Below are 16,835 nucleotides of genomic sequence, written 5' to 3' on the forward strand. Positions count from 1 at the left end.
TGCACTCAGTAAGCCCATCAATGTCCCTTCCATGTGGCTCACAGAGTGCATTCCAATCTGTTGCCTCAAAACAACCCGGCAATAACTCAAAGGACTCCTCAGACCATCTCTTCACTGATCTGGTGGTCACAGGTTGTCTCTTAACCATAGGCACATAATAAGGATTGAGGTAGACCAAATTATGATATAATCTGCCCAAAGGTGGAAGAGGAGAAGAGCTATGTGCATTTTCCACATTGGCATACAGCAGATCCAAGGTCCTATTCTCTCTAGTTGGGCAGCTCACAAACTGTGTGAAGTTACTCAAGATGTTCTCCATGGTGACATGATTAAAATCATCTGAGATTATGATAAGGGCATTGGGAAGCTTGGTTTGAAGTTTTGCAATAACACTGTGGATAGCGTCACTTACCAACATTTGGTTGGCAGAAGGTGGAATATACACCGCCACAACAATAACATGTGGAATCTCCCTAGGCAAGTAATAAGGCCGAAGCCCTATAACCAATAATTCTATATATGGGCAGAAAACACCTTCCTTAATAGTTATGTGACCAGGGTTGCACCATCTATTGTTTACAAAATAATAAGCCCTAATCCCTTCCTCTTACCACTCTTTGTGCAGTCCCTGTCTGTTCTGACAATCTGGAAACCACTTATGGTAACATTATGATCGGGAATATATCTGTGCAGTCTTGTTTCTGAAAAACACATGTAGCACTAACCCCCGAAGGAGCTGCTGGTTTTATTCGGGTTTACCATTACCTCACCTGCTCGCCTCTTCATCTTAGGGGGGTCCTGTGGAAAGTAGCCCAAATGATGATAGAGCAGACATGTGGTCCTTTTTGAAGATTTATTTAGGGGTAACACCAAAGAAAGACACAAGACACAGTCCTTCAATAGAGGGTTAGAGGATAAGGGGGAGTTCAGGCACCTGGTAACTGCGGGTTAGAGGTTAATCAGATCCAGAGGACAAACAGCTCCACAGACTGGATCCAGCAGCCACCGGATAGGCCCCTCTCACTTGACCTAGCAGCTGATGAGATGCTAAACAAAGTCTCTGCCACAGACTTGTTAAATGAACTTAGAGGTTTTGCGAGTAGATACACAACAAAGTCTCTGCCACAGACTTGTTACTTGAACTTAGAAGTTTTGAGAGTTTTTAGGAAGAACTACCATACAGTATCAGATTCTTTCAGCCGACCCGACGACACTGTAAGGATACTGATCCGGGTTGCATCCTCAAAATGAGTTTCCAGGCTCCTCCAGAGACACCAGCCTTGCGCTTGGTCCTCCACTGGAAAAGTCCTCCCCTGGATCCTCCAGCTTTCTTGGCTTCTCCCCACAGACGAGACAGCACAGGGCCATCCCTGGATCAGCAGGCCCCAAGACATTCCTGGGCCCACACTGTCAGTTGTGAGGCCTCGGGCCAGGCGGCCCCGAGGTGCAAGACCATGAAACACAGGCCATGAGGGCCCTGGGGTTGGGATCACGGACCCCAGAAAACAAACCCAAAAAAAGACGTTGGTACCTTAAATACCCTCTCCCACAATGCACAGCAGGGAAACCACACCCACTGAACCATTTCCAAGCAAGAGGTGGCATTCAATGCATCCAGCCTGCTGCTGTTCCACACGTGCTGATGGCGACAGCGACACCTACGGTCAGGTGGGAATCAATGCAACCCAGCTGAACTGGTACAGAAACAAGAACTTTTATAAAAATTAGTCCGAGCCAAAACTACAGCTTCAGACAATTATATTTGAAAAAAAGAACAATAGTGTCTGCTCATCAGGAGCAGGGCGCTACACACATAATGCTACACTCACTAAACTCACATTGACTCTGAACTAATCCCATTGGCTCATCTACCTTATTCACCCAAGATCTCACATTCCCCATGATAATGGAGGGAATATTTGGTTTAAATCTCCTCCCCCCCCCCCCCGTACCTCTGTCCCCTGCTTTGGCAGATGGGAACATTGCTTAACATTGGTACTCCCCTGCTGTGCCCCCAATACTATTTGCTGCCGGGTGAGAGAACCCAGTTGCTGTTGCTGACTATAAGGAGTACTAAATGTAAACAGCTGTTTTACAGTGAAATTGAGCTGCACAGGCTGACTGGAAGGACACTGGGACTAAGAAGTCAGATACTGGCCATCAATCTGATAGCCTAATGCCCCATACACAGGGTCGGAAATTCAGACTGAAAAAGTCAGATCGGATTATGTTGTCGGAAAATTCGATCGTGTGTGGGCTCTATCTGACTTTTTCCGTCGGCATTTCCAACAGAAAAAGTTTGAAAGCTGGATCTAAAATTTTCCGACAACAAAATTTGATCATGTGTAGAGAATTCTGATGCACAAAGTGCCACGCATGCTCAGAAAAAAATTTGGAGACAAAAGCTATTGGCTACTGGCCAAAACTTGTGTTGCATACACACGGTCGCACAAAGTTGTCAGAAAATCCGAACGATCGGATTTTCTGACAACTTTGTGCGACCGTGTGTATGCAACACAAGTTTTGGCCAAAATCCGATGGTTTTTGTGGTCAGAATGTCTGACCCTATGTATGGGACATAACTGCTGCTGAGAATACTGAGACTGTATAGATGTTTGCTGCTGCCAGCAAACCTATCAGTTTTTCAGGCAGACATGGCCAGAAACTCCATGCAAATCTATGGAGAGGGACAGGCAGATCACATGGATGTGTGTCTGTTTACATCTGCCTACCTCATAGGCCATCCAGATCTGGAATCAGAGTTGGCTCGATGTAAGGGGATTGGAAGTAGTCTGATGTAAAGTCTGTTTACATCCAGCAGCCCATAGAATCAAAATGGGTTTGCAAATGTCCACTGTCAAAATGCAGACAAAGAAGCTGAACAAGCATGAATGTCACAAAGTGAAGTCCATCCTGTTCTGTTTTTAATCAGCAGGAAATAAGTTCATGGATTCCCTGCTGAATGGAGCCGAGTACACCCTTGTGAACCACAATACAAAAGCAGAAAGGGATCTGCAAACACATTTTACAGAAGCTTTGTATTATACTGTATATATATTACCTGGAAAGGTAAATCAAAATTAGAATTTCAGTAAATAGAATTAAGATCCTCTACTTACTTGTGCTTTCCCAATGCTCTGTAAACTTTCTGAACTATGAATTATACACAGGACTATGCACACCGCCTCAACCACTGTCCACCATGCACCATGCACCATATATATAGATATATATCTATATGTAGCACTGACCCCCGAAGGAGCGGCTGATTTGCTGGACTTACCATTACCTTCTTGACCTCGTGTGCATCTAGGGCAGTGATGGCGAACCTTGGCACCCCAGATGTTTTGGAACTACACTTCCCATGATGCTCATGCACTCTGCAGTATAGTGGAGCATCATGGGAAATGTAGTTCCAAAACATCTGGGGTGCCAAGGTTCACCATCACTGATCTAGGGGTTTCCCGAGGTAGATGGCCCAAAGAATTGCAGAAACTGATACTGGATCCGCTTTGGGATTTTTATTTGCAAAAAAAGAGTAGCCAAAATACAGTCTCTCAACGAGGGTTAGAGGGTTTAGGTAGAAAGTTCAGGTACTCTTGGAACTACTCAAAATAGGAAGTCTCTCCCTATAGAAATCCAGAGAATAGCCACTCACAACTGGATTTTCACAGCCACCGGATAGACCTCCTCTCACTAGGCCTAGCAGCCGATAGTGTTCAGTTAAAGTGAAGCCTCTGCCACAGACTTGCATAAAGGACGTTTGGATAAAGTCTCTGCCACAGACTTGTTGTAGAACACTTGTAGTAAAGTCTCTGCCACAGACTTGTAGTAAACTGAAGGATGTAGACAAATTTAGAGAGCCCTCATATGGTACCAATATCTTGCAGCCGGTCCGGCTTTACCGTACGAGTGTAGATTCACTTGGGGTCTTTCAACTAAGCCTCCAGGCTCTTTCTGAGAAGCCAGCCTTCAGCGTGGTCTTCTCCCGAAGAGTCCTCCCCTGGTTGCTTCCTCAGTTGCTGGGCCTCTCCACAGATGAGACGGCACAGGAGCACCTCCGAATCCTCCCTCCAGTTACTTTGTCTTGGGCTAGCCAGCACCGAGACTCGGAATAGGATGGATCCACACCCCAGGCCATGAGGGCCATGGTGGCTGGTCAGGAGGACCAGGACCAAACAGACAGAAAGATCTTCTGGACCGGAATCCAGAAGCATGTGAAGTCAGTACCTTAAGTACCTTCTCCCAGAATGCACAGCAGGATAACACTCCCACTGTGCTGGTTCAGAGAAAAATGGCACTCAATGTGCCCAGATGAACTGCGTTCTCACACTTGCCAGTGATGACAGCGCCATCTGTGGCCAAGCAGAACACAGTGCAATCCAGCTAGACTGGTACTGAAACCATAATTTGGTATAATTAAACCCAAAACCAAACTACGGTTCTAGGAACTTTAAATAGAGAAAAACACATAACACGTGCTCTTCAGGAGCCAGTGCTACATTATATATATATATATATATATATATATATATATATATATATATATATATATATATATACACTATATTACCAAAAGTATTAGGGTGCCTGCCCTTGAATGCACATGGACTTTAATGGCATCTCAGTCTTAGTGCATAGGGTTCAATATATCTGCTCTAATTCATCCCAAAGGTCTTTTATCAGGTTGAGGTCAGGACTCTGTGCCGGCCAGTCAAGTTCCTCCTACCCAACCTCACTCATCCATGTCTTTATGGACCTTGTTTGTGCAATGTGCACTGGTGCGCAGTGATGTTGGAACAGGAAGGGACCATACCCAAATTGTCCCCACAATGTTGGGAGTATGAATTTGTCCAAAATCTCTTGGTATGGACTCTTTAAGAGTTCCTTTCATTGGAACTTAGGGGCCAAGCCCAACCGCTGAAAAACAACCCCACACCATATCCCCCCCTCCACCAAATGATTGTGACCAGTGCACAAAGCAAGGTCCATCCCAGATAGCAAGGATAACTTGCCACGAATTTGTAACAGTCTTGAATTGTAGGTCTGTTAACTTGCTGAATATTTTCTCTGGAATTGCGTACACTTGCAGAGCACTTGAAGCACAAGTTTTAGTTGACACTTTTCCAATTTGTAGCAAATTTGCATAGGAAGTCTCTAGCAAGAGCAATGCTGCAGCTGTGAGTATACAGCAAGAGCTCTGCAAGTCTACAGCATGAAGATTCAGCTACAGTGACCCCTGTGGTGGGATGACTATTGCACAACATAACTGAACCAAAAATTGCAGAATTGCAGAATGTTTGCAAAGAGAGTTGATCTGGAGTCATGCAATGCAGACTTGCTGCAATTGTGCAACAAACTTGTGAAGCTTGGCAAGTCTAGCAATAGCTTAGCAAGTCATTTTCAAACTTGCAGCACAATTGCTTGCTATCTGGGATAAAGAGATGGAAGAGCAATTTTGGGGATTTTTGGAGTTCTGACCTCAACCCGATAGAACACCTTTGGGATGATTTAGAGGGGAGATTGCGAACCAGGCCTTCTCTTACTTCTATGGATTACCTTCCTTGGTAATCCATCGAAAATTTAAAGATTATCTCAAACACCACAAGACCATATCCATTTTTTTGTGGAATATTTTGTGGAACTTCTATTATAACAAACTTTGCATTTTTGCTTTTATCTCAAAGGCTTCCTGGACTTTAGCGCTAGTATGTTTTATTATCCACCATTTAATTAAAAAATGTCCACAACAGGTGTCAGAAATAGGACAAGTGCAGCAATATCATCACTGGAATCCCAAGATAAATATAAATTTGATAGAAAATCACTAGGATAGAAAACATGATGAAAAGCTAATATTTGCACACCCAACAAAATACTAAATGAATTGCAATAAGTAAGTAACTTACTTAAATCTGGGACTGGTTTATTTGCTTGACTCTGTATTTCTTGATCGGTAATTGTCACCTCGTTCTCAACTTTAACTGTAATAAAAATAAAATGTATTACAAGTAGCTTCAAACTTTATTAGTTAAACTGTGTGTGTGTCTACATGCAGTATATACTAGTGGATATAAACCTTTCAGACCTCGTGGACCACTAAACTTACAATTTGGAATCCTCTGGCCCCATCCCCCTGGATCACATTGCTGCCTTATACACGCAATGCTCTGGCTCTCTGCCCCTCTCCCCTTGATCACATTGCTGCTTTATACACACAATGCTCTGACTCTCTGCTCCCCTCCCCCTGGATCACATTGCTGCCTTATACACACAATGCTCTGACTCTCTGCCCCCCCCCCCCCCCCCCCCGATCACATTGTGCATTATACACACAACGCTCTGACTCTCTGCCCCCGTCCCCCTGGATCACATTGTTGCATTATACACACAATGCTCTGACTCTCTGCCCCTCTCCCCCTGGATCACATTGCTGTTTTACACACACAATGCTCTGGCTCTCTGCCCCCTCGCCCTGGATCACATTGCTGCTTTACACACACAATGCTCTGGCTCTCTGCCCCCCTCACCCTGGATCACATTGCTGCCTTATACATGCAATGCTCTGGCTCTCTGCCCCCCTCACCCTGGATCACATTGCTGCTTTATACACACAATGTTCCAGCTCTCTCCTCCCTGCACTCTGCATTACACTGCTGCCTTATACAGACTCATCATTGGATCTCATCTCCTTATCCAGCCATGTGCTCAAGCTCTGTGATCGGTGCTGCCATTAGAGGTCCCCTCCCTTTTCACCTCCCACTCTCTGCACTATTCCCGATGCCTCCCTCTGAGTTCCCAGGAGCTTGATTTACAGAGGAGGCATCAGGTATCAATGTGCGCTGACAGTATTGATTGTCAGTGCGCATTGAGAACAACACTAGAAATAACATTGAGCAGTACACATCTGCCATGATGTTGATTTGCTGCGGGACCCCTGGAAGCCACCAAAATGTTCTCATGGACCACTGCTTGGTGGCTACTGGTATATAATGTATAGTCTACATATACAGTATATATACTATACTAGTCCACAGAGCAATGGAAGAGGATGGGCTGGTCTGATGAATTCAAGAATGGTTTGAGAAATACAAGAATTCATTTGAGGGGTGGAATTGGCCTCCAAATTCTCCAGGTCTCAATCCAATTGAGTATCTGTGGGATTTGCTGGTAAAGCAAGTCCAGATCATGGAGGCCTCATCTTGCAATTTACAGGACTTAAAGGATCTGCTACTAATGGCTTGGTGCCAGATACCACCTTCAGAGGTCTAGTGGCGTCCATGCCTCTCCTTGACTTCTCAACAGACTATGGTGGGTGGTCATAATAATATGGCTGATCAGTGTTTTATATATGAAAAAACAAAAGTGACACATTCTCCAATGCAAAAATTGTATATTATATCAATTGCTCTTAAGGCATAAAAAGGTTACAAATAGCTACTGTACAGTTGCGAGCATCTCATGCTCTTCCTCAGGCTTCATGCAACAATCCTTTACTAAGCACATACTTTTATATACAACACTACAGGGTGTAGCTTCACAGGTGTATCACACTCAATCAATTACCGCCAATTAATCAGAAGCATCACCTGCTAACCTACCTTGAACAGCCTCTAGAAATAACATCCTTAACCAGGGGCGGACTGACAACTCATGGGGCCCCTGGGCAATAGGAGATTATGGGGCCCCCAGGCAATAAGACCTTATGGGGCCACACAGTATACAATCACACAGTACACACAGACATGTTTCTATTGGCTGAGAAGGCACTGGAGAGGTGGGGTAGCTATAATCTCAGGATTTTTGGTAAGTCACATTTCAGAGACAGATGTAAAAAGAAAAACACAGCTTTTTACATACTTTCCCTGGTTTTACTGAGACTGGCAACCCTGATGGGGCCCCCTAGAGGCACGGGGCCCTGGGGCATTGCCCGAGTGGCCCAATGGTCAGTCCGCCCCTGTCCTTAACCCTTTCATGACTAAGCCTATTTTTGGAATTTGGTGTTTACAAGTTAAAATCCATATTTTCTACTAGAAAATTACTTGGAACCCCCAAACATTATATTTTTTTTTAACAGAGACTCTAGAGAATAAAACGGCGATTGTTGCAATATTTTATGTCACACGGTATTTGCGCAGCGGTGTTTTAACCACTTGAGGACCGCCGTATTGCCAATGTACGTCAGCACAATGGCACAGGCAGGCACAATCACGTACATCTACGTGATTGCCTTCCAGCAGGTGGGGGGTCCGATCGGACCCCCTCCCGCTGGTTACGGCGGTCCGATTCGGTCCAGGAGCGCTCCGTGATGAGGGGATGGCCGTTGGTTTTCGGCCACCCCCTCTGGATCGCTCCTGGCCAATGAGAAGCTTCCTCCCCTGTGTATTGTTTACACAGGAAGGAGGAAGTGATGTCATTCTCCTCGGGGCGGTCTTTTTGACCGGACTACGAGGAGAAGAGTAAAAGTAAGTGTGCACCAACACTACACTGACATGTAGGTACACACAGGCACACAAACCCCCCCCCCCCGATCCCCCCCCCGATCGCCCCCCGATCCCCCCCGCCCCCCCTCCCCCCCCCAGTCACAGTGTCACTGATTGCATTGATCATTTCTTTACTGATCAATGCATTCAGTGTCAGTTGTGACAGTAAAAACTGTCAGGACAGTTAGTGTTAGGTCCAGGGTAGCCCCCTATCACCCCCCAATAAAGATTTAACCCCCTGATTGCCCCTAGAGTTAACCCTTTCACCCCCTTTTGCCAGTGTCACTAAGCGATCATTTTTCTGATCGCTGCATGTGTCGCTAGGTAGCTAGTTATTTTTTTAGGTTCACCGCCAGGTTTTTATATCGCTAGGTACCCCGATATACTACCCAATAATGGGTTTAACCCCCTGATTGCCGCTAGTTAACCCTTTCACCCCCTTTTGCCAGTGTCACTAAGCGATCGTTTTTCTGATCGCTGCATTAGTGTCGCTACAGTCGCTAGGTAGCTAGTTATTTTTTTAGGTTCACCGCCAGGTTTTTATAGCGCTAGGTACCCCGATATACTACCCAATAATGGTTTTAACCCCCTGATTTCCGCTAGTTAACCCTTTCACCCCCTTTTGCCAGTGTCACTAAGCGATAATTTTTCTGAACGCTGCATCAGTGTCGCTAGTGTCGCTAGGTAGCTAGTTATTTTTTTAGGTTCACCGCCAGGTTTTTATAGCGCTAGGTACCCCGATATACTACCCAATAATGGTTTTAACCCCCTGATTGCTGCTAGTTAACCCTTTCACCCCCTTTCACCAGCGATCACAGTATAAGTGTCACTGGTGACGCTGGTTAGCCAGTTAGTTATTTAGGTTCCCCGTCAGGTTTTTATATAGCGCCAGGGACCCCCATATACTACCTAATAAAAATTTGAACCCCCTGATTGCTCCTAGTTAACCCTTTCACCACTGATCACCGTATAAGTGTTACGGGTGACTCTGGTTAGTTTGTTTTTTATAGCATCAGGGCACCCACCATTTATTACCCAATAAAGGTTTAACCCCCTGATCACCCGGCGGGTGATATCAATTAGGTTTTAGGGTCAGGGTCTGCGTCGCCCCAGGCAGCGCTAGGTTAGTGCCAGTACCGCTAACACCCACACGCAAAGCATACACCTCCCGTAGTGGTATAGAATCTGAACAGATCAATATCTGATCTGATCAGATCTATACTAGCGTCCCCAGCAGTTTAGGGTTCCAAAAAAACGCATTGTTAGCGGGATCAGCCCAAATACCTGCTGGCACCTGCGTTTTGCCCCTCTGCCCAGCCCACCCAAGTGCAGTATCGATCGATCACTGTCACTTACAAAACACTAAACACATAACTGCAGCGATCGCAGAGTCAGGCCTGATCCCTGCCATCGCTAACAGGTTTTTTGGTAGCATTTTATATTCAAATCCGGAAGGCAGTGCTTGGTTTTCGGGGTCCCGTACGTGGCTAGGCTCCCAAAAAGTCCCCCACATGTGGTATCCCCGTACTCGGGAGAAGCAGCAGAATTTATTTTGGGGTGTAATTTGACTTCTGCCCATAGCATGTGTGAGCAATATATCATTTAGTGACAACTTTGTGCAAAAAAAAAAAAGTTTGTAATATTCCCGCAACTTTTGGCAAAATATAAAATATTCTATGGACTCAACATGCCTCTCAGTAAATAGCTTGGGGTGTCTACTTTCCAAAATGGGGTCATTTGGGGGGGTTTTGTGCTATTTTGGCATTTTATGGACTTCGAAACTGTGATAGGTAGTGAGGAGTTAAATCAAAAATTTGCACCCTTAGAAATCCTGAAGGTGGTGATTGGTTTTCGGGGTGCCGTGCGCGACTAGACTCCCAAAAAGTCCCACACATGTGGTATCCCCGTACTCAGGAGAAGCAGCAGAATGTATTTTGGGGTGTCATTTCACATATGCCCATAGCATGTGTGAGCAATATATCATTTAGTGACAACTTGGTGCAAAAAAAAAAAAGTTTGTAATATTCCCGCAACTTGTGGAAAAATATAAAATATTCCATGGACTCAACATGCCTCTCAGTAAATAGCTTGGGGTGTCTACTTTCCAAAATGGGGTCATTTTGGGGGGTTTTGTGCTATTTTGGCATTTTATGGCCTTCGAAACTGTGATAGGTAGTGAGGAGTTAAATCAAAAATTTGCACCCTTAGAAATCTTGAAGGTGGTGATTGGTTTTCGGGGTGCCGTGCGCGACTAGACTCCCAAAAAGTCCCACACATGTGGTATCCCCATACTCGGGAGAAGTAGCGGAATATATTTTGGGGTGCAATTCCACATATAACCATGGCATGTGTGAGCAATATATCATTTAGTGACAACTTTTTGTAAAAAAAAAATTTTTTTTTTTTTTTTGTCATTATTCAATCCCTTAGGACAAAAAAAATAAATATTCAATGGGCTCAACATACCCATCAGCAATTTCCTTGGGGTATCTACTTTCCAAAATGGGGTCATTTGGGGGGGATTTGTACTGCCCTGCCATTTTAGCACCTCAAGAAATGAGATCGGCAGTCATAAATTAAAAGCTGTGTAAATTCCAGAAAATGTACTCTAGTTTGTAGACGCTATAACTTTTGCGCAAACCAAAAAATATATGCTTATTGACATTTTTTTTACTAAAGACATGTGGCTGAATAAATTTTGCCCTCAATGTATGACTAAAATTTAGTTTATTCGATTTTTCTTATAACAAAAAGAAGAAAATATCTTTTTTTTTCAAAATTTTCGCTCTTTTTCCATTTATATCGCAAAAAAAAAAAATCGCAGAGGCAATCAAATACCATCAAAAGAAAGCTCTATTTGTGAGAAGAAAAGGACGCAAATTTCGTTTGGGTGCAATATTGCATGACCGCGCAATTACCAGTTAAAGCAGCGCAGTGCGAAATTGCAAAAAGACCTCTGGTCCTTAAGGTATTTATTGGTCCGGAGCTGAAGTGGTTAAATGCAACTTTTTGGGAAAAGGGACACTTTCATGAATTAAAAAAAAACAGTAAAATTATCCCATTTTTTTTGCATAATGTGAAAGATAATGTTACGCCGAGTAAATAGATACCAAACATGTCACACTTTATAATTGCACGCACTTGTGGATTGACGACAAAGTACGGTACCTAAAAATCTCAATAGGCGACACTTAAAATTTTTTTTATGGTTACCAGGTTAGTGTTACAGAGGAGGTCTAGTGCTAGAATTATTGCTCTCTCTCTGACGATCGCGGCAATACCTCACATGTGTGATTTGAACACCGTTTACATACGCGGGCGCGACTTCCGTATGCGTTTTCTTTGCTTTGCGAGCTCGCGGGGACGGTGGGCGCTTTAAAAAAAAATTTTTTATTTTTTTATTTATTTTATTTATTTTAAAATGACTAAATTGTTTAAAATAAAAAAACAAATAATTTGATCACTTTTATTGCTGTCACAAGGAATGTAAACATCCCTTGTGACAGTAATAGGCGGTGACAGGTACTCTTTATGGAGGGATCGGGGGTCTAAAAGACCCCCCACCCCTCCTTTACACTTCAGTGTATTCAGATCGCTGAAAACGGCAATTCTGAATACCGGTTATTTTCTTAAAACCGGTGTGGTAAAATTTCCTGCGACTTATGAAAATTCCTCACCCCGTCACTTCCGGTGCGGCTCCGTCACTGTAACAGCTGACGGCGGGCCTTTACTGTGCATGCGCCAAGTCCATGATATTAACGGCGCATGCGCAAGATCTTTATTTCAGCGGTGGTTAAAAATTATACACGGAGACTTGCGGGTGGGCGGGCGGAGCTGAAAAGATGCTTAGGACATCAGCAGCAGCCCCGCCCACCCCACTAACATGCCCCTGAATCTTTAACGATGGTTAAAAATTATACACTCAAGTGGGCGGAGACTTGCGGGTGGGCGGGCGGAGCTTATGGTGAAGAAAAATTATGGCTTCAGCTGCTATTAACAGCAATCGCGCATGCGCGGGATCTTTCTTTGCTTATGGTGAAGAAAAATTATGGCTTCAGCTGCTATTAACAGCAATCCCGCATGCGCGGGATCATTGTTTACTGATCAGAAAAATTATGCACTCAAGCACATTCTTATTGGTGATGAAAATTGATAGACTCAGGCGATGGCTTTATTATATCATCGGCAGCACCAATATGTATAGTATTTTTTTAACCACTTGCTTACTGGGCACTTAAACCCCCCTCAGTCCCAGACCAATTTTCAGCTTTCAGCGCTGATGCACTTTGAATGACAATTGCGTGGTCATACAACACTGTACCCAAATGAAATTTTTATCATTTTTTTCCCACAAATAGAGCTTTCTTTTGGTGGTATTTAATTACAGCTCGGAGTTTTATTTTTTGCTAAACAAACAAAAAAAGATGGAAAAAAAAAAAATCATGTTTAATAGTTTGTTATAAAATTTTGCAAACGGGTCATTTTTCTCCTTCATTGAAGTGCGCTGATGAGGCGGCACTGATAGACTGCACTGGTGGGCACTGATGGGCTGCATTGGTGGGAACTGATGGGCTGCATTGGTGGGCACTGATAGGCATAGTTAAGGTGGCACTAATAGGCACAGATAAGGCGGCACCGATGGGCACAGATAAGGCAGCACTGATGGGCAAAGATGGGCACAGATAAGATGGCACGGATGGGTGGCACAGATAGGTGGCACGGATGGGCACTGATAGGCACTGATAGGTACCACTGATAGATGGGACTGATGGGCACTGATAGGTGGCACTGATAGGTGGCTCTGATAGGTGGCACTGCTGGGCACTGATGGGCGGCACTGCTGGGCACTGGTAGATGACACTGATGGGCACGGATATGTGGCACTGGGGTGCAGCACCTTTGTTGAGGCAGATTGTGGGCACTGCTGAGTGGCACTGTGGGCACTGCTGGGTGGCACTGTGGGCACTGCCGGGTGGCACTGACGGGGGGCACTTACTTTTTATTAATGTGGCACTGGCAGGGGGCAGGTGGGCACTGGCAGGGGGCAGGTGGGCACTAGCATGGCTGGCCGTGATCGGGACTGATGTCCCGATTACGGCCGCCGGTGATCTGCTTTTTTTTTTCTCCTCGCGCTGTCAGCGCGAGGAGGAATAATAGCTGATTACCAGCTCCGTTATATCACATGATCAGCTGTCATTGGCTGACAGCTGATCACGTGATAAGGGGTCGGGATCGACCCCTTGCACGGATCGGTGATCAGGCGAGTCTCATAGACTCGCCAATCACAGAGCATGCGCGCCCCTCCGGGGGCGCGCAGGCCGCTCGTGCACAGGACTACGTCTATTGATGTTGTCCCGGAAAAGAAGATCCGCGCTGTAGCCGTCATTCGGCTATAGCGCGGGTCTCAAGTGGTTAATCAGAATATGCAGTGTATTTATTAAATCAGCAGAATATGGGCACAATGTCTGCGTTTGGGGCACAATGCCTGTGTTTGGGGACAGTGTGTGCGTTTGGGGCACAATGCCTGCGTTTGGGGACAGTGTGTGCGTTTGGGGCACAATGCCTGCGTTTGGGGACAGTGTGTGCGTTTGGGGCACAATGCCTGCATTTGGGGACAGTGTGTGCGTTTGGGGCACAATGCGGCAAACACCACCTCACTGTGACTAGAAATCGCCGCCTCACTGTGCCCAGCAAACACCCCGCTGTGCCCAGCGAACACCGCCTCACCGTGCCCAGCAAACCCTGGCTCACTGTGCCCTTCAAACGCAACCACTGTGCCCATAAATTGCCGCCACTGTGCTATCAAACACAGCCACTGTACCCATCAATTGCTGCCAGATTGTCAAGCCGTAGCTGTGCTCCCTGGGGATATGCTGATCACCCATCTGTGCTGCTGGAGGGAGCCCAGACGGACATAAATGAGGGACCTGCATGTCATGGTAAGTGAGACCATCCCATATCCCACTCCATCTTTCCCCAGAACAGGGACCCCCTTCCAACCCCCCCCCCCCCCCAGGAGAGGGAACCCCTCCCCCCCTCTGAGGACCCCCACCCCCCAAGACAGAGACCCCCTTCTCCCCCCTGAGGACAGGGAAACCTTCTCCCCCCTTAGGACAGGGACCCCCTTCTCTCCTGAGGACAGGGACCCCCTTCTCTCCTGGGGACAGGGGCCCCCTTCTCTCCTGGGGACAGGGACCCCCTCTCTCCTGGGGACAGGAACTCCATCTCCCCTGGGAATGGGGAATTCATCTCACCTAGGGATCCCATCTGCCCTGGGGATCAGGACCCCACCTCCCCTAAGAACAGGAACCTGATCACCCTGTGTGCGCCAACCTCACTGCCCTGCCAGCCATGTGTCCTGTGTGAGGGCCCTCCTGTGACAGCTCTTATAAGGACTTCACCCCACTGTGTGATCCCCATACATGACTGATCCCTCTGTGTCCAAAACTTACACGGGGAACCCCTCTGTTTGCTCCCCCTACATGTCTGCATACTCTGACCACCCCCTGTACCATTTCCACATCCACTGACTGCCTCCTGTATCCTGTGCACATGTTCCGACCCCGTCTTGTACCATGTCTGTAGCCTCTAGCCACCTCCTGTGTCCTGTCTGCAATCTCTGACTATCTCTTGTCTTTTAACGTGGGCAGGGCTGCTGCTGACGTCCTAAGCATCTGTTCAGCTCCGCCCGCCCACCCGCAAGTCTCCGTGTATAATTTTTAACCACCGCTGAAATAAAGATCTTGCGCATGCTCCGTTAATATCACGGACTTGGCGCATGTGCAGTAAAGGCCCGCCGTCAGCTGTTACAGTGACGGAGCCGCACCGGAAGTGACGGGGTGAGGAATTTTCATAAGTCGCAGGAAATTTTACCACACTGGCGCCATTGGCAGCCGAGTAAATGGGAAGTGACATCATGACGTCGCTTCCGTGTTTACTATGAGGAGACTGGAACGAAGCCGATTACGGCTTCGTTACAGTTCCTCCCCAGCGGCCGGAGGCATCGCAGCAGGAATCGGTGCTCCCGAACGAGCGGGAGCACCGGTAACAGCGGCGGGAGGGGGAGACGTCCCCTCCCGCTCCCCCGGCATAACAGCCGAGCGGCTTTTAGCCGCATCGGTTGTTATGCCTGGATAGCCAATCGCCCGCTGAACAAAACGGTACCGGGATGATGCCTGCAGGTGCGGGCATCATCCCGGTATACCCCCCGGAAGCCGAGTACGCACATCTGCGTACGCTCTGCGGGAAAGGGTTAATGTATAAATATCATACATCTAGCAAATAAATTATACAAAAAAGAGGTTAAATGTGGTTATTGTATCAATTAACAAGTAAATTGGCATATAAAGGATCAAAAAATAAATGCACACACAAAAATAATCGCAAAAATATCCCATATTTGAATAAGGCTGGTGTGTCAGACAAAGTCCTGACTGCTTATGTCTAATGGTACTGCGATGCTGGACAATCCTATCTTTAATTTTCTGTGTGGTTTCACCAACATAAATCAAATGACAAAGATATATTAGAATATAAATAACACATGAGGATTGACTTAAAGTACCGTATTTTGCCGGTGTATAAGGCGACCCGGGATATAAGACGACCCCCTAATCTTACAGGACTAAAACGCTTTTAAAACTGTACTTACCGTATAAGACGACCCGGCTTCTGAGGCTTCATATTTCTTCCTTCTTCCTGCTTTTGCTGGAGCACGTCATCCAATCTAGTCTCTCTCACTGTCATGTCACTGACAATACGTCTTACCCTACACAGTTGACTTCTTACAATCGATCTAAAGACATGTGGTGGATGGAAGCTGTCACAAGACAGCAATTGATTTCGATCGGTGGGTTTTATGTATAAATCAGATTCTATCCCATTCTGATCAATGTTAATCCTAGTGTCTAAGAAAGGAACAGACCTACCCCCTACATTCATTTTAAACGTAATCTCAGGGCAACATTCGTTAAGCATTTTATCAAATATTTCAAGAGACTCAATGTTGCCCCGCCATATGACAAAAATATCATCAATGAAGCGCCACCAGGTGACGCAATACCTCTATACAATATATATATATATATACCGCAATACAATTCAGGAAAAATATAATGATGTTTAAAATCATTCATAAAGGTGCAAGCATATGGCGGGGCAGCATTAGACCCCATCGCAACTTCTTTAAGCTGCATGAAGAACTGATCCTTGAATAAAAAATAATTGTTAGATAAAACAATCTGAAACTGTTTCTCAAACAATGATAATTGGGACTCAGAGAATTACTCACTCTCCTTAAAGAGGAATTAAAGCCTCTTTAAAAAAAATAATAAAATACACCCTGCAAAACAA

At 45.7% G+C, this 16,835-nt stretch overlaps 1 protein-coding gene across 2 annotated transcripts in view; it reads right to left on the minus strand.

Annotated features, from left to right (window-relative positions):
* LOC143988784 (uncharacterized) overlaps positions 1-16,835 on the minus strand; it is an 81,912-nt gene that overhangs the window by 43,192 nt on the left and 21,885 nt on the right. Inside the window, exon 4 of one of the 2 annotated variants that reach the window (XM_077488640.1) lies at positions 5,910-5,984. The exons of the other annotated variant lie outside the window; for it this stretch is intronic. Coding sequence (XP_077344766.1) covers positions 5,910-5,984 — 75 coding nt within the window. The remainder of the gene's footprint in view (positions 1-5,909; positions 5,985-16,835) is intronic. 2 annotated transcript variants of the gene reach the window in all.

Source organism: Lithobates pipiens, unplaced genomic scaffold (assembly GCF_037356315.1).
Source record: "Lithobates pipiens isolate NorthernLeopardFrog02 unplaced genomic scaffold, aLitPip1_a1.2 Scaffold_18, whole genome shotgun sequence".
In the NCBI taxonomy this organism is placed as follows: Eukaryota; Metazoa; Chordata; class Amphibia; order Anura; family Ranidae; genus Lithobates; species Lithobates pipiens.